The sequence below is a fragment of the Capra hircus genome, chromosome 19 (genome assembly GCF_001704415.2).
Source record: "Capra hircus breed San Clemente chromosome 19, ASM170441v1, whole genome shotgun sequence".
Taxonomy (NCBI): Eukaryota; Metazoa; Chordata; class Mammalia; order Artiodactyla; family Bovidae; genus Capra; species Capra hircus.
This window is the reverse complement of record NC_030826.1, coordinates 13,436,183-13,460,089: the sequence shown is the minus strand read 5'-3', so window position 1 is coordinate 13,460,089 and position 23,907 is coordinate 13,436,183. Positions and strand designations below refer to the sequence as shown.

Below are 23,907 nucleotides of genomic sequence, written 5' to 3'. Positions count from 1 at the left end.
GTTACTTCCTCCACTGAAGTCTTGAACCCCTCAAAGTCAACCATGAGGGTTGGAATCAACTTCAAATTCCTCTTGTTGATATTATGACCTCTTCCCATGAATCCTAGATGTTCTTAATGACATCTAGAATGGTGAATCCTTTCCAGGAGGTTTGCAATTTACTTCCCCCAGATCTACCAGAGGAATTACCATCTGTGGCAGCTATAGCCCCTTAAAATATATTTCCTAAAGACTAAGACTTGAAAATCGAAATTATTACTTGACCCATGGGCTGCAGAATGGATGTTCTGTTATTAGCAGGCATGGAAACATTAATCTTGTTGTATATCTTTATCAGAGGTCTTAGGTGACCAGATGCGTTGTCACTGAGCAGTCATATTTTAATCTTTTTTTTTTCTGAGCAGTAGGCCTCAACAGTGAGGTTAAAATATTCTGTAAATTATGTTGTGAACAGATGTGTTATCATCCAGGCTTTTTGTTCCACTTATAGAGGGAGCACAGGCAAAGTAGATGTAGCATAATTCTTCAGGGCCCTCGGATTTCTGAAATAGTAAACGAGCATTGGCTTCAGCTTAAAGTCCCCAGCTGCATTAGCTCCTAACAAGAAAGTCAGCCTGCCGTTGAAAGCTTTGAAGGCAGGCATTGACTTCTCCTCTCTAGCTATGAAAGTTCCTGGACAGCATCTTCTTCCAATAAGAAAGCGGTTTCGTCTACATTGAAAATCTGTTGGTTAGCGTAGCCACCTTCGTTAAGTATCTGAGCTATATCTTCTGGGTAACTTGCTGCAGCTTCTGTATCAACACTTGCTGCTTCAGCTTGCCCCTTGATGTTAGAGAGATGTTATGGAGATGGCTTCTTTCTTTAACCTTCATGAGCAACTTCTGCTGGCTTCAGGCTTTTCTTCTGCAGGTTCCTTACGTCTCAGCCCCCATAGAACTGAAGAGAGTCAGGGCCTTGCTCAGGATGAGGGAGTGTTGTGGCTGGTACGATCATCTCTCCAGAGCACTCAGACTTTCTGTGTATCAGCAATTTAAGACTGTTTGGCTTTCTTATCATTCGTGTGTTCCCTAGAGTAGCCCTTTTGATTTCTTTCAAGAACTTTTCCCTTGTTTCGAAAGTTGGTTAGCTGGCACAAGAGAGCTAGCTTCTGGCCTGTCTTGTCTTTCTACATGCCTTCCTCACTAAGCTTAATCATTTCTAGTTTTTGGATAAGATTCCTCTTTGCCTTGAACACTTAGAGGCTGTCGTTGGGTTGTTAATTGACCAAATTTCAATATTGTTGTGTCTCAGGGAATAGGGAGGCCTGAGGAGGAGATGGGTGGGTGGGGCAGGTCAGTGGAGCAGCCAGACACATGCTGCGTGGTTCCTGGTGCCCCCAGACAACTACAGCAGTAGCATCATAGACCACAGATCACCATAGCGAATATGACGATAATGGGAATGTTTGAACTACTGGGAGAATTACCAAACTGTGACAGAGAAGCAACGTGAACAGATGCTGTCAGGAAAATGGTGCTTATAGACCCGCTTGATGCACAGTTACCACAAACTTTTCAATTTGTAAAAAAAAATTCATATATTTGTATCTGGAAACCACACAGAGGGAAGTGCAGTAGAGCAGGCTGTTCCTGTGCATTACAGCGATCCCGACATTGCAGGTCTTTCAAACTGTTATCTTCCCATCTTCAGTGAGTATAACTGTATTTCCCAAATTCAAACAGAGGGACTCATAAAGACGCCAGGAAAAAAAAGCGAACATTTGGTTAATGTCTGCTGTTCTAAGCCAACAGTTTTAACCAGTTTAACGTCTTCAACCATCCTTTGAGAAGGTACTATTATCCCAGTGTTACATTTGAGGAAACTGAAGTACAGAGAGGTTTGCTACCTGCCTGAGGTTACACAGCTAGTAAGTGGCAGAGCCTGGACTTGAATCCAAGTGATATAGCTCTAGAGTCTGCACTCTTACCGGGGAGTTTATACTGCAGTGTTAACAGCTGATAGCTCCTGGGCTTCCCTGGGGATCCAGTGGTTAAGACTCTACACTTCCCAACCTAGATGTCCATCGGCAGATGAATGCATAAGAAAGCTGTGGTACATATACACAATGGAATATTCAGCTATTAAAAAGAATGCATTTGAATCAGTTCTAATGAGGTGGATGAAACTGGAGCTTATTATACAGAGTGGAGTAAGTCAGAAAGAAAAACAGCAATGCTGTATATTAATGCATATATATGGAATTTAGAAAGATGGTAACGATGATCCTATATGTGAGATAGCAAAAGAGACACACGTGTAAAGAACAGACTTTTGGACTCTGTGGGAGAAGGCGAGGGTGGGATGATTTGAGAGAATAGCATTGAAACATGTGTATTATCATATGTGAAACAGATCACCAGTCCAGGTTCAATGCATGAGACAGGGTGCTTAGGGCTGGTGCACTGGGATGACCCTGAGGAATGGGATGGGGAATGAAGTGGGAGAGGTGTTCAGGATCGGGGACACATGTACACCCATGGCTGATTCATGTCAATGTATGGCAAAAACCACTACCATATTGTAAAGTAATTAGCCTCCAATTAAATAAATTAATAAATAAAAAGAGTCCATGCTTCCAGTGCAAGGGGGCAGGTTCAATCCCTGGTCAAGGAACTAAGATCCCATATGCTGGGGGTTGCAGGCCAAACAAAAAGTTGATTGATCCCAAGGAATATTAAGCTCACATCTGTCCAGATGCAGTCCCTGTTTCACCTAGGATGTCAGCCAGCAGTAAGGCTTCTGTGTCTTGTTGATCTCTTCCTCTTCACTTCCAGCACCTAACTCTTTCCTCTCTCACCCTGTCAGGTGTTGTTGAGGTGTACAGGGTAACGAAACGTGTGGAGCTGGGGATAAAAGCCACTGCGGTGTGCAGTGAGAAACTCCAGCAGTTGCTAAAGGACATCGATAAAGTATGGAATAACCTAATTGGCTTCATGTCACTTGCCACACTCACGGTAAGCACACGAGACAATTCAGCAGTTGCTTTCCTTGAAAAAACCCTAAGGCATAAAGCTTACTCTATGTTCCTTCGATTGGAGGATGAAGGTCCCTACTGTAGCCAGTTATGTTATAAAAGAAGGAGATACTAATAACATTTGTGCTGTTAGTTGAATAGCAGCAGGTTGGCCGCCAGGCCCATTGTGCCTAAATGAGAGTGTAGGAAAACATTCTCTATATCCTTAAGTCACTGTTTTGCAAAGCATTGATTTGAGTTTCTCCCTTTACAGTTCTAGTTTTTTTCCCCAGTGAAAGTGAAGTCGCTCAGTCGTGTCTGACTCTTTGCGACCCCATGGGCTGTAGCCTACCAGGCTTCTCAGTCCATAGGATTTTCCAGGCAAGAGTACTGGAGTGGGTTGCCATTTCCTTCTCCAGGGGATCTTCCCAACCCATTAGTGTCCTTTAAAAAAAAAGTTAATATTAGTTTAAAAAGATACATGCACCTGAATGTTCATACCAGCACTATTTACAGCAGCTAAGGCATGGAAGCAACCTAAGTGTCCATCAACAGATGAATGGATAAAGAAGATGGAATACTACTTGGCCACGAAAAAAGAGTGGAATTTAACCATCTGCAACAATGTGGGTGGACTGAAGGGGCATTATGCTGAGTGAAAGAAGTCAGAGAAAGACTGAGATAGAATAATGTCACTTATATGTGGAATCCAAAAAAAAAACAAAAACAGCAAACTAATGAATATCACAGAAAAGAGGCAGACGCACAGATAGAGAACAAACTAGTGGTTACCAGTGAGGGGAGGGAAGCAGGGAGGGGCAGCATAGGAGTAGCGGATTAATAGGTACAAACCACTGTGCAGGAAACGAATAAGCTGCTAGGATATATGGTACAGCATAGGGAACACAGGCAGTATTTTATAGTAGCCATAAATGAATATAACCTTTTAAAATTGTGAATCACTGCTATATAGATGAAACTAATACTCTACATCAACTGTACTGCAAAAAAAAATGTTTTTAGACCTAAGTAAAACAGACAGAAGACCGTGTGGTACATCTTGTTGCTATCCTGCGGCTCATTGCTCCATTTTACTTTCTTTAGGTCTTGAATTGTTTTCATTTTTTTTCCCGTTACAAATAGTTTTACTCTGAATATCATTAAACAGATGACTGTTTCCCCTTTTGGTGGTACAGCGTCTGCAAGTGGACTTAAGAAATCAGAGTGCATGGTCGCACATGTACATGCATGCCTGCATATAGCTGTTGTTCCATGTGTTATGTGGGTTTCCAAGTAGCTTAGAGGCTAGTAGACGGCAGTGCATGAAAGTATGCATTTCCTTACATTGTATTCTAGCTTTGTCAATTTCTTAATTTAAAAAGCGTGTAAGCAATTCCCTGAAAGTGTTTTTTAAATTTCTTTCATTTCCCGAGGGACTGTCTAGTGTCTCAAATGATAATTTACTATTTTTATTTCCTTTGTGTGTGAGCTGATCATCTCTCTCTCTTTTGACTGTTTGGCCATATATTCAATGAAATACTGTGATTGACCATATCATTTCATATTTGTAATAGATTTATTCACACACACATATGTGCATAAGATGATATCAGTTAATTTTTGCCTCTTCTGTTTCTTCCACCTTTTTTTTCTTTAATATTTCGCTGGGCAAAGCTATTTTATTTTTATATATTCATGCTAATTCAGTTTGTCTCAGATAATATCCTTTATTTCACAATAGTCAAATTTATCTTCCTTCCACAGCTGGAATAAATTTGCAGTTCCATTTTCTTTCCTTCTTTCCCCACACTGAACCAGGCGCCCCATTTCTAAGAGCAACCAGCTCTCTTTGTGCCATGCTGCTGGGCAGGAGGACCCCATATTGCTCAGCAACCTACCTGTCATCAGCCGCAGGTCCTCGCCATTGTTACGTTGCTTCTGGTTTGTAATATTAAGTTCCGAAAGCATTTGAATCATTTCCGAAATCTCTTTTATTATTCCCTTGGACCATTTTTCGATTTATAACTTAAAATCATACTGTTTGGATAACTATTTTTTAAAAATACTATTGTGGCCAATACAATAAGAATTGAAGTATGCATATTTGAAAAGAAGAGATAGAATTGTTTATTTGATGATAAGAAATGCCTCCAGAAAACTGAATTCGAGAGGTTAAATTCAATGAGTTTGGCAAAACTTCACCACATTCTCATATATTAACGATAGGAATAAAACATAATAAAAATGGAAGCCTCTTTTTTTTTAATGTGGTAAATCATTCAGGCCCTTACCACTTCTGACTGCATAGCTGCAGTTACTGGTTCATTTTTTTTATCCACATTCAATGTGTTCTACACACCACTATCAGACGGGTCTTTCTAAAATGCTGACCTGATTGAGGCATTTATATCCCATTTGAAATCCTGCAGTGACTCTCCATGGTCTTCAGGGTCAAGTTTAAACTCCTTAGCTCAGCGTGTGAGGTCTTTTCCCTCACTCGGGCTGCCCTGGCCTGTCTCTCTCTGCTAGATCGCTCTTCCCTCTGGACTCTGCATCATTTTCCCCAGAAATCATCCCAAGAGGCCCTCAGTCTGCATGAGGTGCCCCCTTCCTGTGTGTGTCCATAGCATGTTCTGGTCAGGGAGGCACTTCCATGCTTCTTGTTAATTGTGTCTTCTTATTTCTTGCCCACTAGCTTCTCAGCCCCTTAAGGTCAGGACTGTGTCCTTGTCTTCTGTTTGTTTAACTGAAATACAGTTGATCGGGGGCTCCCCTGGTGGTCCAGTGGCTGACTTTGCACTCCCAGTGCAGCGGACGTGGGTTCAGTCCCTTGTCAGGGAGCCAAGATCCCGAATGCACAGTTCAGCCAGAAAAGAAAAATATAGCTGCTCATTTTACAGTATCGTGATAGTTCCAGGTAGATAGCGTAGTGATTCGTTTTGTTCTTGGTTTTTTTACACATTATATTCCACTTCAGGTTATTACACGACACTGGGTATACTTCCCCGTGCTATTCAGTAAATCCTTGTTACTTAACTGTTTTATGTAGAGTCAGTGGTTTGTATCTGTTAGTTTCATGCTCCTCCAATTTGTCCATCCCCCTCCCTCTTTCCTCTGGTAGCCATAAGTTTGTTTTCTGCGTCTTTGGGTCTGTGTTGTATATATCTTCATTCATATTTTTTAGATTCCATATGTAAGTGATATCATATAGTATATGTCCTTTATCTGCTTGTGTTCTAACGTAACGATTAGTGGGACTTTGTATCTTTTCTTTTATACTTTTTGAACCTTACCTTTATTTTCAAACAAGATAAGCATTTTTATACTTCATTATTTTAATAACTGGTTTAAAATTTTTTAATAAATGGATAGGGAAAATGAAGGCAGGAAATGTTAAAGCCAGGAATGAAGTTGTGTGCAAAAATGTGTGCTTTTAAAGTGTTGGCATTTGCTAGGGGTGAGCTGTACCGTTGACCCTTCCGGGCACTGATGTAAAGAAGACGTGATCAGTTCCATGATTCACTGTGTTCATAACAGAAAAATAAACCCTCTACTCAGGAAGCATAACTATTCCTGGTACTCATATCTGAAAGAAATTTCTCTTGTGGGTTCTCGTAGAGAGGAAACTAACATCATCTACATTATCTTCAAAAATAACCCTTTCAGTAAAGAAAGCAACAGGGTTCACTGAGTAGTTTCTTAGGAAAATCTTCCCTTGTAGATCAAATGGCATAACCCCAGTAAGTGAAAGTTATTTCAAGTGGGGAGCAAAATAGATGAAATGGTAAAGGAGAAAAAAAAAGTTTGGCAGTTCTTACTGACAGCGGCCTCAGGTCTTTGTTCGGTAAAGAAAACACATAAATCAATGCAAAATACACCAGCTTCCAGTAAAGTCAGAGCAAAAACATGAAGTGATTCATAAAAGAGGAGGCAGAGCTAATCAGTAAACAGTAATTCAAGTTAAAACAAGGTGTTTTTTTTTTTAACCACCTAATAAACCCAGTTTGGGATTTGGTTTATTTATTTGAACCTTTAGCATGTTGATGTGGTAAAATTGGACTGCTTCTTAGGGAATTTATTGGGAATTAATTCATTAAGAAATTGATGCCACCCAATGGGAAAGGTGTCTGGTAGCACGCTTTCCCTGCCACCTGGGAACTCATTGAGGACAAGGACCAGGACCCACACGTCCGTCGTCTGTCTGCTCTGAGCACCGTGCCAGGCACCGTGTCACTACCCAGTAAACAACGAATGAAAAGATTTACAGACCTCCAGAGCAGCTGATTAAGTAGTTCCACTTTTTGGAAAACTCCCTAAGGCAGAGGGTTCTACATACAAACTCATAAATAGAAGCAGCGCAAATGCACAAGTTGTTCTTTGTAAAAATGAAAAGTTGAAAATAACCTAAAAGTCCAAATCTGGAGAATTTAATTGCATGAATCTTCATAGTAGGATGTTACATAGCCATTTTTTAAAGGAGCACAAAGTTTGAAATAACACAGAACTGTTATTACAGTGCTGAAAGGGAATATGCCAGAATGGTCATAGGGTTGTGTGTGGGTCGTAAAACCCTGGCGGTTTCTGTTTGTTTTATTTGGCTGGGCTGGGTTGTAGTTGTGGCACCCGGAATCTTCGATCTTTGTTGCGGCATGCCAGATCAAGTTCCCTGACCAGGGATCAAACCCAGGCCCCCTGAATTAGTAGCTCAAAGTCTTAGCCCTTGGACCACCAGGAAGTCCCACCCCTGGCGTTTTAAAAAAGTATTTCCAAACTCCAGTCACAAATGGAGCTGATCGGCTGGGGATGCACGTGGGTGCCCGTGAGGCTGAGATGGAGAGGAATGGCATAAAATCCAGTGTGTCCCCTTTGCCCTGTTGGCATCAGAGTCCATCAGAGCCTCTGTGTTCAGTCTCACAAAGGTCTCACCTCAACACTCATTTGTTCCATGTTTTTTTAGCAGCAAGATATCTACAGCCACACATTAGGAATGTGCGGGTCTGGGTGTCTCCTAAGTCCCCCGTCTTCTGCTCCTAACTCTCTGCTCCTATGGACCACATTAAGCCCAAACATCGTCAGCATCATTAGCCAACGTTTACTGAGTGCTTACTGTGTGCCAGACCCTATTCATGACTCTCTACATGGATATAATGAATACAGCAGTCTTGTGGGTGGATAATAATATTCTCCCCTGATTAAATGAAGAAACTGAAGCAGAGATATCGGTGAGACCTGGGCTCAGTGTGAAAGAGTCCTAAGTCTGCTTTTTCAACCACAGTACTCTGTTGCCTCCTTGAATGGGCAGATGGGATGGGTGAAAGCAGAAAGGCAAAAGCCTTCTTGAGGAAGATGGGTTGTTCCTTGGCTTCGGGGTTAAAGAGATGAAACACCAGAAGTCTGTCTTGGCAGTGGCTTGATCTAAACAGTCAAGTTATTTTCTGTATACTTTTTCCCCGGTATAGGAGCTGTAGGGGAGCTTAAAGGAGTCCCCATTGCCACTTAGATTTTAAGGTTCTTTGTTTTGATGGCAGTTGGTTTCTTATTGTAATTAACACTGAAAACTAGACTGCTATACAAATCTATCTCTTCTGATACTGTTAGAAAAAGGTGGCTGCGATGACAGAACTTTTTTTTTTTAGCTGTGAACTCTAAAGAAAAGATATCACAGAAGACCAAGTGTGTTAAGCAGGTTCATTATCTATTAGCCCTTTTCCGTTTGGAGCAAAGAATATTTGGGGAGAATCTTAGCCTTGATTACAGCTCTGAGGGAGCTGCTGTCGGGGTGAGGTGGAAGCCAATTTCGTCCTTGTACATCTTGCTCATGAGAAAGGCTTGCTTTCAAGATTCTGATTGCCCCTCCTGGCTTTCTTTAATTTTTTTCTTTTTTCCTTTTTTAATACAATATATACTTAGTAAAATGCAAAAATCTTAGTTATACTGCTCAGTGGTCTTGACAGATGCATGCCACACATAGCCCAGGCCTGGTCGAGATCCAAGATAGCCCATCTTCCCAGACGCTTTCCTTATGCTCCTTTGTTGACTTCACCCCACTCAGAGATAAGCCATGTTCTGAGTTTTTACATGAAGGATTAGTTTTGCCCAGACCTTTTTAAAGGAGCCTTAGAATTTGGTTTTGTGATTCTGTGAATTAGTCACCCGCCTAGCCTGGGAGTGTTGCCCCCTCACTTATGGAGGCTCTATATCGCTCCACATGGCAAAAGAGGAAGTGAAGGGGAAGAGTGGCCAGGCATTCCTGCCTCCCCTTCAGACTCCCAATGGGAACAGCCGTTTCCGGCGTCCATGTCTGGATCTGGATGCGTGAGTGACTTTACCTGACCTTTTTAGGCCCCAGAAGTATAGACGTCTGCCGCTGGACAGCACAGGAGCACAGTGCGCATTGTGGCTGCCGCTGAGTGTCCACTTCCACAGTCACCCATGCTCTTCCAGCTATAACTGCTCTTTTCACTAGGTTCAGTTCAGTTCAGCCGCTCAGTCGTGTCCGACTCTTTGCGACCCCATGAATGGCAGCACGCCAGGCCTCCCTGTCCATCACCAACTCCCGGAGTTCACTCAGACTCACGTCCATCGAGTCAGTGATGCCATCCAGCCATCTCATCCTCTGTCGTACCCTTCTCCTCCTGCCCCCAATCCCTCCCATCATCAGAGTCTTTTCCAATGAGTCAACTCTTTGCATGAGGAGGCCAGAGTACTGGAGTTTCAGCTTTAGCATCATTCCTTCCAAAGAACACCCAGGACTGATTTCGTTTAGAATGGACTGGTTGGATCTCCTTGCTAGGTTAGCTGTGAAAAATAGTCATTCCCTACTCATATTTCTCCTGATTATACCATGTCATGTGCTCTTGCTAACTGGTGGGCCTTCGGTCCTTAAACCTTACCTGAGGGGCATCCCTGGAGGTCCCCGTGCTCTGTGCTGTACTTAATGAACTGAATCACCACAGCCAGGCTCTTTGGTTCCAATAACACTGATACAATAGTGACTGTTTCTTTTGCACTGAGAATCTGCTGGACATTGTGCTGTATTCCTTCTCATTCAGTCCTGGTAACATCCCATAAGGTCAGCATAATCCCCAGTTTTACAAGTGCAGAAGTTGGAGCTCAGAAAAGATGAAACTTGCCTGAAACTCACAAACCTGGGATTTGAATGTAAATCGTTGCCTAAAACCACTTTTCCTACTGTGTTAGTCCCAGCTTGCAAAGTATTAAAAAATGACTCGTTTCTTCCCACAAAGACTCTATGGGACTCTGCATCAAAAGGAGACTGCACTTCTTTTGCCAAGTGAGAAAGTTCTGGGTGCAGCAGTGACGCTTGAGCTAAGGGAAGCAGAGCACGTCTTAACCTCCAAATTGCGGCTCCTTACCATTTCTTTAAGCTGGAAGTTACACTGGCAGCAGAGTTTGACATGGCCCTCTGTTTAATGCTCCCTTAATCCATGGACTAAAACTCCCTCTTGTGGCAAAAGCGTACCTCTTCTGAGCACTGATTGAAGAAACTTTTTTCTCAAGAGAGAAAAATCCTCTATTTCAGAGAGGTGAGTGCTTTTTTTTTTGGTTGCTGTGGGTCTTTGTTGCTGCACGAGGTCTTTGCTCTAGCTGCTGAGAGCAGGGGCTGCGCTCTAGCTCTGGTGCGGGGGCTTCTGAGTGTGCTGGCGGGGAAGCCCGCCTTTCTCTTGTCGCAGGGCACAGGCTCTGACACGCTCGGGCTTCAGGAGCCGCAGCACGTAGCTCGGTAGTTGTGACACGTGGGCTCATTTGCTCTGCAGCACGTGCAGTCTTCCTGGATCAGGGATCGAACGCATGTCCCTTGCGTTGGCAGGCGGATTCCTGTCCACTGTGCCACCAGGGAAGTCTGATGAGTGAATTATTATGTTGAGGTTTTATCTCATGGTTGTGGATTGAAGTTCAGTAGGTTTGTAACCAAGACTTCAGTCCTGGAAAACAGAACTGATCTATTTTGCCATATGGAATCTATGAGAAGAGACAGGACTGTTACTCTTCTGACCCCTAGTCAACTGAAAAGCACCCAGGCTCTCTGATTCCACTATTACCCTCAGTCCAATAAAATTCTTCGCTGCTTCCTTTCAATGTGAAATAAGCCGTGAATTTCAGAGTACTTCCTGTTGCTGTGGCATGTCAGGCGAACTGTTTGTTTTTTTAAATAACGATAGCATTTTTATCATCTGGCCAATCTGCATAGTATTTTAGAGACAGAATATTCATTGTCTCCACACGACTATCTTTATTTGACCGAAGGTAGATATGGTAGACAAGATAACGCCTCCCCACCCCCAGGAGGTTCATGTTCTAAGCCCTAGAACCTGTGAATGTTCTACCTTAGGTGGTGGAAGGGACTTTGCTGATGTGATTACATTAAGGGTCTTTGAATGGCAAACGTAGCACGGATCATCTTGGCAGGCCCAGAGGCGTGACAAGGATCCTTATAAGAGGAAGGCAAGAGGACTTCCCTGGTGGTCCCCTTCTGCTTTCAGTGTCTCCCAGCATCAGGGTCTTTTCCAACGAGTCAGCTCTTCGCATCAGGTGGCCAAAGTATTGGAGCTTCAGCATCAGTCCTTCCAGTGATATTCAGGGTTGATTTTCTTTAGGATTGACTTGTTTGTTCTCCTTGATGTCCAAGGGACTCTCAAGAATCTTCTCCAACACCATGGTTTGAAAACATCAATTCTTCGGCACTCAGCCTTCTTTATGATCCAACTCTCACATCCATACATGACGACTGGAAAAACCTTGCTTTGACTATACGGACCTTATTGGCAAAGTGATGTCTCTGCATTTTAATATGCTGTCTAGGCTTGTCATAGCTTTTCTTCCAATAATAGGCATCTTTTAATTTCATGGCTTCAAAGCAGCGTGACAATCGAGAGAGAGAGAGACTGGCGGATGCTGCCCTCTTGGCTTTGGAGATGGAACTGTGACCCACAGAGTGTGCAGGCAGTCTCTAGACAGTAGAAAAGACGAAGATGTGTGTTCTCCCCTAGAATTCCCATAAGAAAAGCAGTGTTGCCAACTCACTTTAGACTTCTGACCTCCAGAACTCTAAGAGAATAAATTTTATTTCAGTCAAATTAAGTTTGATGGTAACAAACACCACCACCACCCTCTTTGGCAGTGTGAAACAACAGAGCTTTATTCCCGGCTCCTGTTCCATGTCCATCTCAAGTTGGAGGGGCTCTATGCCATGCCCTCCTTACTCCAGCATCTGGGTTGATAGAGCTTCACCGAGTGGAACAAAATAGCTGGTCGCCAGGAGAGGATCAAGGGAACATGGCAAATAACACGTTGGCCTTAAAGACTTCCTTCCAAAAGTGAGCGTATTACTTATCCTCAGTCTCTTAACACCATGACAAGTCACCCGGCCGTGTCTAATGCAGAGGGACAGAGAAGGAGAATAAGGCCATCAGTAAGGACTGCTAATTGCTGCCAAACTCTTCTCCCTTAATAGTGATTTTCTCGGACACCGTTTTGCTGTTGCTGCGTCGCTTCAGTCGTGTCCGACCCTGTGCGACCCCAGAGACGGCAGCCCACCAGGCTCCCCGTCCCTGGGAGTCTCCAGGCAAGAACACTGGAGCGGGCTGCCATTTCCTTCTCCAATGCAGGAAAGTGAAAAGGGAAAGTGAAGTCGCTCAGTCCTGCCCGACTCGCAGCGACCCCATGGACTGCAGCCCACCAGGCTCCTCCTTCCATGGGATTCTCCAGGCAAGAGTACTGGAGTGGGGTGCCATCGCCTTCTCTGGGATACCGTTTTAGCAGTTTATTATTGGCTAAAGATTCAGGATTGTATCAATATATCCCAGCCTGCCTCTGGGACTTGTCAGTGTATACAGGTCAAGTATAATATCGCTGGGTTTTAATCTTCACTAAATACGTGACATACTTGCCAGTTAAACTAGGTGACACGCAATTTAAGGTGGCCTGTAGAGGGCATGCCTCCTTCTAGAATTAGGGCCCTTTGATTGGTGTCACACTGTTACTGTGGACTACAGTAATCCCCTTGCTAATAGATGTGTATTTATAAAGGTTAATTTTGTCATTTGAAAGATTAATTTGACTACAGAGTAATTTATGCAGAGCCTTATGATTTTCCACTGGAGTTTACAATATGACCTTTTCGTTTGCTTCTTTTATTCCTTTGGTAAACATATATTAACGGGCTTTTATTAACTTTCTTTTTTTCTTTAGGATTTAGTTTCCTTGGGTTCTACTATTTCTCAAACAGGCCTTCTTCAATAACATGATGAATGTCTATAATGTAGATTACAGACATGCTACTATGTTTTTAACCAGTTCAAAGAGCATATTAGATTTTATTATCAAAGTGAATAATTGTGATAATCATTTAGAGTATTTGATCCTTTCCAGTGCCCTTTTTATGTATCTGTGAGGACCCTAACACCAGTTGGAGGAGGGAGGGAGGGCATGTGAAATTGTTGCCATTTTACAAAGGACAGAATTGGATGACAAGCAAGTGACGGTGCCACCTGCTTCTCGGTTTGACCAAATAGGTCATGATCACACTCAGGAAGAAAAAGAGTTATCCTCCGACTTGGCTAAGGTGGAGTAGGTTCATACAGTTGAATCTTCCACCTCCCCTTCTCTTCTTTGAGAACCGCCTATCATACTTCTTTCCCTACGTGTGATCTGAATGGATTTAGCTCAGGTTAGTTTGAGATGTTTGTGGAACCTGGCACATGGTTTATCATTTCAGATTCAAAAGGGATGGGGAACTATCATATAGAATCGACACATTTTCCTGGTGAGAGGAGCCCCCTTTTTTTTCCCCTGGGAAAAAATAATATAGTTATGCAAATACAAAGACGGTATGGTGACTCCTCAGTGGTTCAGCCTAAAGTAACTACGGAACATGTAGCCATTATTTTATCGTCAAATTTGCTGTTATCCTGGTCATCTCAGCATTCTTGAAGAAGAACCAAAGCCAACTCGCCAGGCTCCCAGATCCGTCACACTCTGGACTACAAGCCCTTGTGTCTCTTTCACTGAAGCCACCCCTTGGCGTGATCACTCTGGATTGTGTTATCAAGCGTCACACTGCAGAGCCGAGGCAGTCTTAAACTCAGACATTTTTCTGAGCCCATCTTGGCAACTTAAGACCTTTCTCGCTCTTGATTTGTTCTGTTCTTGCTTCTGGTTTTCCAGACGGGACAGTGGCCCCTTTTACTGTGTTCCTGTGGGCTCCCTTCCATCTTCGCTTCCTTTCCCGTGTGCCGAAGCATGTTCCTTAGCGTTTGAGATTATTCCTGTCTATGCAAGGACAATCAGCTGTCCTGGTTAGCTCAGGACCAAGGGGTTTCCTCAGAGCTAAGATGGGAACAGTCATTCATTTAAAGTTACTCGCTTATTTTCGGCTGTGCTGGGTCTTCCCTGCTGCTCACAGGCTTCCCTAGTTGCAGCGAGTGGGGGCTACTCTCTCTCGTCCCGGTGGCTGCTCTTGTCGCAGAGCACGGGCTCCGTGGGGTGCAGGCCTCAGTAGTTGTGGCACACGGGCCTGCTTGCCTTCTGGCACGCGGGATCTTTCCAGACCAGGAGTCGAATCCACGTCCCCCGCGTTGGCAGGTGGATTCTTATCCACTGGACCACCAGGAAGCCCATAAAACGGGGATAGTCTTGCACCGACCAGGAAGTTGGCCACCCTAGTGCACTGTTTCCATATGTGGAGATACTGTAATGTGATGATCTCTTCCCACCCTGTGTTCAGTGACATCGCACTGGTAGCTCAGCATCAACCAGGAGTATTTATCCCATGGAAATCCACAGATGCTTCACACTGGGGCTTGACTTGTTGACTTTCTAGATTTAAAGGGACACAGAGGAAATATTAATGTAGGTTAAACTTAAAAGTATGCTCTTTGTGTAGCCCTTCTGTTGTGAGTAGAACCAAAAGTTGGGTAAAGATTCTGCAGTATTCGAAAACTATTAACTGATTCAGCAAAGAAGTCACTCACGTATTTGACAGACAAATGAAGTTCCAAAGTATGTCTGAGTGGTGACACTCTAGCCCTTGTCCTTCACGTTAGACATCAGCGTTCACATCAGAAGCAACACTCTTTCAGGAGAGCAAGCAGAGGTTGACTGTTGATCGAAGAGTTGGGCAAAAATCCAAGAAAGCATTTTGTGAGAATAAGATACTATGGGGGCGGGTGGGCGGGGGAAGAACTTCCCTGGCAGTGCAGGAGGTAAGACTCTACACTTTCACTGTCAGGGCAACTAAGATCCCACATGCTGTGCAGTGCAGTTAAAAAAAAAAAGATACTATGTGAAATTTACAGTAAAAGGATGGTATGTTTTATTGTTTATAAAATATGTGCTACGCATTCTTCATATCAGTAAAGCTTATAATAAGCTTACGTGCCTGTGTGGGTTTGTGTGTATGCATATATTTACATGCATGCATGCATAACGTCTTCTTAATTGAGCCAGGAAGGGAGCAGTTTTGTCCCCAAATTAGCCAGGGATCCTGCTAAACATCCTGCATGCAGAGGACAGGGCCCCACAGCAAAGATTTTACCAGCTTAAAATGTCAGTGGTGCCAAATTTAAGAAACTCTGTTGTAGGGCATACATAAGAAATATAAATTAGTTCAGGTATACCTAACTTCTACCCAATAAGAATCCAAAATCTTATTTTCTTGATTAGACTTTTTTATATTGAAGTATAATTGATTTATAATATACTGATTTCTGCTGTACAGAAAAGTGGCTCACTTACATATATACATTCTTTTTTTAATATTCTTTTCCATTATGGCGTATCGTCAGACACTGAACATAGTTCTCTGGGCTGTACAGTGGGACCCTGTTGGTTCTCCGTTCTGTATATAAAAGCTTATATCTGCTGACCTCAACCCCCGCTGTGTCCCACCCTCCTGGCCACCAGACTGTTCTGTCTGTCTGTGTTTCTGTTCATTGATAGGCCCATCTGTGTCATATTTTAGATTCCACGTGTAAGTGGTATCACGTGGGATTTGCTTTCTTCCGACTTCACCTGGTGTAATAATCTCGAGGTCCGTCCGTGTTGCTGCAGTGGGCATTCTGTCCCCTGTCACGGCTCTGTTTTATCCCCTTGTGCGTATGTGCCGCGCCTTCTGTGCCCGTGCGTCTGTCAGTGGGCGCTCTCCGTGTCTGGGCTATTCCAGATAGTGCCGCTGTGAACAGAGGGGTGCGCGTGTCTCTTCACATTACAGTCTTGTCTGGGTATAAGGCCAGGAGTGGGATTGTTGCATCATATGGCGACTCTCTTTTCAGCTTTTTGAGGAACAGCCACACTGTTCTCCATAGTGGCTACAGCAATTTATATTCCCACCAACAATGCAGGAAGGTTCATTTTTCTTCACCCTCTCTCCAGCATTTGTTATTTGTAGACTTTTTAATAATTGCCTTTCTGACTGGTGGGAGGCGGTACTTCACTGTAGTTTTGATTTGCATTTATCTGATAATTAGTGATGCTGAGCATCTTTTCATGTGCCTGCTGGCCATCTGTATGTCTTGTTTAAAGAAGTGTCTGTTTAGGTCCTCTGCCCATTTTTTGACTGGGCGGTTTTGTTGTCGAGTTGTATGAGCTGCTGATGTATTTTGGATGTTAAGCCCCTGTCAGTCACGTTGTTTGCAAATGTTTCCTCCCACTCTGGTTGTGTGTTTCGTTTTGCTGCTTTTGTCTCTCTGGCTGTTTTTGTCTTGCTTTAGTGTTCAGTCTATTTCATAATTGCAGGATAACTCACATGCAATGAAACGCTCCGGTCTTAAATGTATAGTTGGAACAGTTTTGACAAATGTACTCAACCATGTAGCCCACACCCCTCAATATGTGGAGAGCTTTCATCACCCGCTCAAGTTCCCTTTTGCCCCTTCCCAGTCCTCTGATCTGATTCCCAAAACAGCCATCTATTTTCTGTAACTTTGCATTATCCTCGATCTGCCTGTTCTGGAACCTAATCTAAATGAAATTACGCATTGCATATGTTCTTGGGTCAGCTTCTTTTACATTGTGTGTTGTAAAAATTCATCTGTGTTGTATCAGTGTGACCCCCTTTTATCACTGAGTAATATTTCATTGTATTAATATGCTGTGTTCTTTTAAAATCTATTTTCTTGTTTATCGATACAAGGTGTTTCCAGTTTGGGCTAATAGGAATAGAGCTGCTGTGAACATTTGTCATACAAGACTTTTGTTAACCTGTTTGCATTTCTCTTGGATAAATATCTAGGAATTAAAAGCTTCATATGATAGATGTGTATTATAACTTTTAAGAAATTAACAGCTTTAATCTTTAGTCTACACATTCCATATTTCATACTTTTTTTTTGGTAAGAAAATAATGCATATAAAGAGCCTAGTGCACTGCTTAACATAGGTAAGGGCTTGACTTATTAGCTGTTATTATCTTGGGTTGGCATACAAGGTTGTTTGGGTTTTCCTGTAACATTTTATGGAAAAGCTCTTAATGAACTCTTTGGCCAGCCCAGTATTTACTCTGTCTAGCCAGTAATGTCCAGCTCCCTCTTTCTGGAGCACCAGAGCCGTATATCCACCTGCCTGCTCACGCAGCGTCCGAGCTCCGCTGACCCGCAGGCAGCTTCCATTTGGCTTGCACCAGCCCGGGCTCTTCTCCCGGTCTCTATCCCAAACTCGCTCTCCTCTCACACATCTCTGTAGGGTGGATCCTCTCAGGTGCCCAGTCCTCCAGGCCTGTTGATTCTGGGGCCTTAATAGCTCCCCATGTGCCCATTTCTCTCCACCGTTGCTGTCCAGAGTGCAGACCGCATCCTGTCAGCATCCAGTGACAACACTTAAGGCTCTCCAGGATGAAGTCTCAGCCCCTCATATTCCTTTCCCCATATTCCATTAGGCCTTTGTGCTCCCGCTTCGTCTCCTCCCTCTGTCCATAAGCTCGGCTCCCACCCCCTAGATTTCTCCTCCTGCCGGATCTGCTTAGAGGCTTTTGCCCGTGCTGCTTATCCCACATAAATACCCTTCCCTCCCCACCTCATCTACCCCACCCCTCCCCCAGCCAAGCCCCCTCAGGACTCAGCCCTGATGACTGTAAATTCCGGGACGCGTTCTCTGCCACCCCGCTCCTTTCCCCTAAGTCGGGTCAGTGCCCCAGCCCCTCCACGCTTTGCTCGGGCCCTTGGTTCTTACGCACATGCTGGTGTGGCTCTCATCACACGTGTTGCCTGATACCCACCTCACCCCGACCCTAAACTGAGCTCTGAGGGTAGGGACCATTTTTCACGCATCCTGACATCCCCAGGGAAATGGAATGATCGTGCTGGTGGTGGTAGAGTGTTCGCTGAATTTGCTGCTGGACCTACTGAGAGGTGGGATCAGAGAGCTGAGCCAGGCAGCGTGGGGAACTGCTGTCTCCTTACCTGTTTGTCTTGCCATCACAGCCTGATGAAAATTCACTGGATTTTTCCTCTTGTATGCTCCGGCCTGGGATTAAAAACGCTCAGGAGCTGGCTTGTGGGGTGTGCCTCTTGAACGTGGACTCCAGGAGCCGGGTAAGTCACCACCTCCCCCGACACCACTTCCCAGGCAGAGCTCATCCCTGACAGGACCCGGGGCACGAGCCCACCTGGCCCACTTCTCCACATGGTCTGTGACCAGAGGCAGGGAGCTGATCAAGTCCTGAGATGGGACCAGAGAAGCAGAGGCTTCCTTCCACGGGGTGGTGCGGGGAGCTGTTGCAGGAACGGGTGCAGGCTTGCCTTTCTGTGGAGTGGGCTCATTTGCCTTGTGCCTGCAGCCCCCTCTGCAGGCAGGGTGGCACAGGGAGAAGGGTCGACCTGTCAGGACTTGTTTGCAGGCCAGAGGCCCTGTGCTGGGAATTTTGTTGACCTTATGGTTTCAACATTATTTCAGAAAGAAGAGAAGCCTGCAGAAGAGCATCCTAAAAAAGTATGAACCACTTACTTGTTACCTTAGTGTCTCCCATCTTAATTTTGAATGTGGAGGGCAAGTTCAATGATTCCACTGTCATCCTGAGCTGTTCAATCACAGATGCTTTGCTGAGTCCTTTCCATTCCCAGTGTCCGACTCAGTCACTGATGTGTCCACGCGGGTCACTTCCGTCTTGTGTGCATGCTTTGTGGCTCGAATCGGCTTCTGGTATGGCGGTTATTTTCCTCTAGGAGGAACAGGGTAACAGAAAGGGCAGCTTCTGGAAAACCAGGTCATTATGACACAGAGGAGGTTAGAGAGCTTCAGCACTTGGCTGTTAGCAGACAGAAACAGATTTGGGGGGTGGGAAAGTTAGAGTTTTATTTATTTGTAGACGTTTAGAAAACACCCCAGGAAGTGGTTGAGGTTAGGCCTGGCTGGCTGTAACTTACCTGCAAGCACTATTCATTTGGAAAGCATTCTTAGGTGTTTGGTATCTTTTTTACAAGCCCTGAACCTATTTGGACATTTTAATGATGTCAGTTCGGCTCTCAGCTCCCAGTGGCATTAGACCCATTTTAATCTTGAGTTTTCTCTGATGATAGGACTTTATGAGCCTCCGAAACCTCAGGGATGGCATGTAACAGTCAAATGCCAGCCTCAGGGAAGGGCTTCCTTCTTCACAAAGAGATCAAAATGATCCCCCTTGGCTATTTTCGTTCCCCTGTCATGACCCCTTGCCAACCCCCCACAGCCTCTGTGTGCCTTTTCTCGGAAAGATTTGACCTCCTTTTGCTGAAACTGGGTTTAACAGTAAAGATTTTTTTATGCCTTTAATTAGCGGCACAAAACTTTTCTCGCTTGAATTCCTGTAGCCACCTGCTCAGCTTTTGTGTGTGCACCAGTCTGGCCTCAGCCTCTGTGTCCTGGAGCGGGGTCCGTGCGGCTGCCGGTCAGCGCCTGGGTGTGGAGGGAGCCTGACCACTCCCCCTCCGTGTCTGTTTCTTCCTGGCAGGCGTTCAACTCGGAAACTGACAGCTTCAAGCTGGCGTATGGGGGACACCAGTATCACGCCAGCTGTGCCAACTTCTGGATCAACTGTGTCGAACCAAAACCGCCCGGCCTGATCCTGCCTGATTTGCTCTGAAAGCTCCTGACAGCTCCTCTATTACGTACCCAGCTGGGTTTGTTTTTTTCCACCACACCCCTTGGGGTGACAGGGACCAATAAACAGAATGTGAGTGCTGTGGAGCAACCCGCCCCCCCCCGCCCCACCCCTTCAGGAGGGAAGCCTCAAGAGGTGGGGGAGGGGCTGTGCAAGTTCCCAGTCCTTCCCACAGACGAACTTCGCCCCCAAGTTCCCGCGGCGAGTCTTTGGGATTTCAGGTCAAACCGCCCTACCCAAACTGCACGAGGCACTGGAAGTTTGCTAACTCACCTCTAGTTCTCTTAAGATGTTTTAAAATATGGACCACAATTGCCTTTATCTAAGGCATAATTTGCTGCTGCAGCACGGAAACTGTGAAGAATTGACATTTGAAGAAAATTAAATTCTTGCTCTAGGACTGGAGTCGGAAGGATTTCGAGCCAGTGTTTGTGTATCTGGAGCACTTACTGTTGTGTGAAGTAGAATGCATTTAGCCACATGTAGTGTGTTAATATCTAAAATGACTAGAAAGGGGGACACTGTGATTAAATGGATATTCTTTTTATAGAAAAATTTCAGCTTCTCTCCACTGGACAGCGGCAGGTGGGTGAGGGCGGGTTTACCAACTCTAGTGTCACAACAGAAGTCGTTCTCCACTCCGTTCGCGCATTGCAAAGACTGGCAGCTTTCAGGAAGACTTTCAGAGCACACCTGGGAACTTCGCAGTGGAGAACGTCCATTTCGACCGAGCCCTGAATCTTGGTGCATCTGGATGAACGTCGTTGCCCTTGGGGGTCTTCACTGAAGGCCCCGTGTTGCTTCACACACAGGCTGTGAACGTGGTATTTTTCTTCAGACAAGGTTTGGAAAGGCAGCTGGATGAAATCTCTTTGCAAAGGCCTCTGTCCAGATTTCCAAGAACGCCTGCACAGGGACCAATGCGTTTCTCTGTGAGAGACCTGGAAATTGCTCAGGGTTGGATGGTGGAGCTCGTGGCCCAGCAAGAAGAGTAAGGTGTGTATTTGTGGTAGAGGCACGTGACTTGGAAGCAATGGCAGGAAATTGCTCAGAACCAGCACTGAATTTTAGAAGGAAAAGGCTCATGCTCTCTGTTGTGTTTTTTTGGGTTTTTTTGGCCTCACTGTGTAGCTTGTGGGATCATAGCTTCCCTACCAGGAATTGAACCTGCGTCTTCAGCAGTGAAAGCACAAAGTCTACACCACTGGGTCGCCAGGGAGCTCCTTCATGCTCTCTGGTGTAGGGAATTTTCTTTGCTGCTTAAACCGAATGCATAAAATCGGGGGGGAAGTCAAGGAGTAAGGAGTGTGCTGTTCCTGGGAAGAACACATCAATCTGGGGCACTCGTTTCTGTTGTGAATTACGTGTCTATGAGGCGATTTTGAACCTTGTGTGCTTCACTCTGTGTGGCTTAAGCTCTCTGACATAGACTTAGTTTTTTCCAGTTTGTAAACTGGAAAAGTTGGCTTTGTCTCTTTACATAATTAACTAGATCATTTTTCCCTCCTCAGGACAAAACTTGGGGCAATTCGATTTTGCTCCATCCACCCTCCCCACGAAAGGTAGAGAATGTTCTCATTCCTGAGCTGTTGGGGATTCTGCTTTACCTGGCTGCATGCCAGGATGCAGACAAGGGTTGCTGAGATAAATCTGTTTTTTCTCATCTGTTGCGGATGATACCATCTCCAGCTGCTAATAACCAGAACAGCTGTCTCTCTGATTGCTACCTTTGCCCCCCACAGGGCCAGCGGGTGTTAGTGACGTCACAAATGGGCCGGTTTCTAGTGAACTTTGCCTGGGGCCTCGGGGCTCCACTTCAGCCTGAGCAGTGCCCCGGGTTTCGTGCAGCCTTCTCACTGGTCTTGTACGTTCCATGATGGACCACGGTCACAAGTCGACCTTTGCAACAAGAGACGTCTCCCAGTTTCACAGAATCTCCACGGCAGAGACATTTTCAGAAACGCTGTGTGCACTCTTCTGTCACCGTGGTCCATACTGATGACAATGCTCACCTGTTAACTAGATAGGTTTCCATTTCTAGATGTACTGAAGAACGCCTGAGCTAAAACTCGTCAGTATAACTACTGCTGACCTTAGCAAGTACGGTTGGTTTAGTCACCTCATGGGAGGTGCCAGAGGAAAACTACAGCAGGCATCAACGAAAAGCTTTTGCTGCAGAGCATTCACTACTTTCAGGATCTTGTTTAGTACTGGAAATGCTTTATTCGATCTGCCAATAAAGATTGGGGAGTGTGGAATTCCGTCACGTTGATTTTCTTTACGCAGGTTTATTAAAATGAGTCAACACTGCATTCAGCTTCACCTCAATGCTTGTTAGCTGAGAGCCCAGTGTCCTTGGAAACAGTAACCAGGGTTACTCACTTCCATAGAATGCATTGTGCAAGCTGCTTCACCCCCCTGCTTGAGTGGCAATTAGTCAGCTCTGTTTTGGCGGTGTATTTCGCCTTTAATTTTTTATGGCTTACTGTGTAGTTTTCGTCTGGACATGCTTGAGATCGCAGCAGCACAGGGTCTATCAGGATATTATCTATGCTTTGTTTTTTCCTATGGCTACTTGCTAGCAGTTCATAGAGGTTGCTTATTTTAAATTATCTGAATATATTTGGTGTGCATCCACATATTTATTTATTTACAGGTGCCTTCTAATTGCTTTTTATTTAATGACTAGTGTGTTCCTAAGCTTAGAAAAAATGATAGGGCCTTTATGATATGGATCTCTACTGAAAATTCCCCTCACACCGTGGAGGCCACACAGCTTCCTTTGTGACTTTCAGCTGCTTAACTCTGACATTTAGATGAGAAAGGTGTTAGACTCCCTAAGCGCTAGGAGCGCGCTGAGCTCCACCCTGGCGTGGACTTCTGCCAGGATCTCTGCAGGAGAAGTCTCTTCATTACAAAGAGCCTCTGCCACCAGGTGTCCTCCTGTGCACAGAGTGAGTCGGGTATTTCTCCAGAGACCACCAGGCCCAGAGTTTGCCTTCATGTTGGAGGAGCCCAGCCTCCGCAACCGCAGATTGTTCCGTCTTCTGACTGATTTTTGATCATGTGCTGCCAGGGCATTTATGGGTTGCTCTGATTTCCCACAGAAACTATTAATTTCATTTTAATTTTCCCATGCAGACAATAACAGCACATGTTTTTAAGTGGGCAAATTTTCAAAATTAGAACGCAGAGGGAGACCATTGCCACAAACCAGGTAAAGTCTGAATAATATGATTTATATAATATTCAGCTACCGGCATTCTATATAGGGCTTCTTGCCACACAAACCCAAAACCTAGGAAATTTTTCTGTGGATAAGCAGGCTACAACCTACCTGGCAATGAAGTAAAAGCAAGCTGTTGCTGGGACAAGTGGCTCTCCCGGAAAAGGAAGGGCAACCTGGGAGCTCCCAGTGGCTTCCCAGGGGCATGGAGTAGAGACGCTAGCAGAAACGTGTACCTATCCCGTTGTGTCGTCAGATTTATGAGGGGCAGGGGCACATTCCCAGGTTTCAGCAAAGGAAGCCATTGTGTTAGCTGCTGAGGTTTGGTTCAGGGCATTTCTGTGTAAGTCAGTAGGCAGGCAGAGGGGCATACCTTTTGTTAAAAAACAATTTCTCTCATGGAGGACTCACTGCCTTGGTGCCTTCCGGCTATCAGGAGACGGCCGAGAGCTGCACTTCACTAGCGTGCACCACGCTGTGTGTCTCCTGTCCCAGCATGGCGAGTGAGGCCAATACCGCCCATCTGCAAGGATGCGAAACGCTGACACGACTCAAGGGGGTGTCTGTTTTAAGTAGCGTTCACAATTTTCACAGGAG

General features: G+C 44.8%; 1 protein-coding gene across 17 annotated transcripts in view; it reads left to right on the top strand.

Moving 5' to 3' along the window:
• SYNRG (synergin gamma) overlaps positions 1-22,345 on the top strand; it is an 87,793-nt gene extending 65,448 nt beyond the window's left edge. For 13 of the 17 annotated variants that reach the window (XM_018064182.1, XM_018064189.1, XM_018064188.1 and 10 more), the window contains 4 exons: positions 2,845-2,993; positions 18,430-18,540; positions 18,902-18,937; positions 19,935-22,345. In XM_018064182.1, the coding sequence (XP_017919671.1) occupies positions 2,845-2,993; positions 18,430-18,540; positions 18,902-18,937; positions 19,935-20,066 (428 nt within the window). In that variant the 3' untranslated portion in view covers positions 20,067-22,345. The remainder of the gene's footprint in view (positions 1-2,844; positions 2,994-18,429; positions 18,541-18,901; positions 18,938-19,934) is intronic. The other 4 variants (XM_018064183.1, XM_018064196.1, XM_018064195.1 and 1 more) reach the window with 1 other exon arrangement.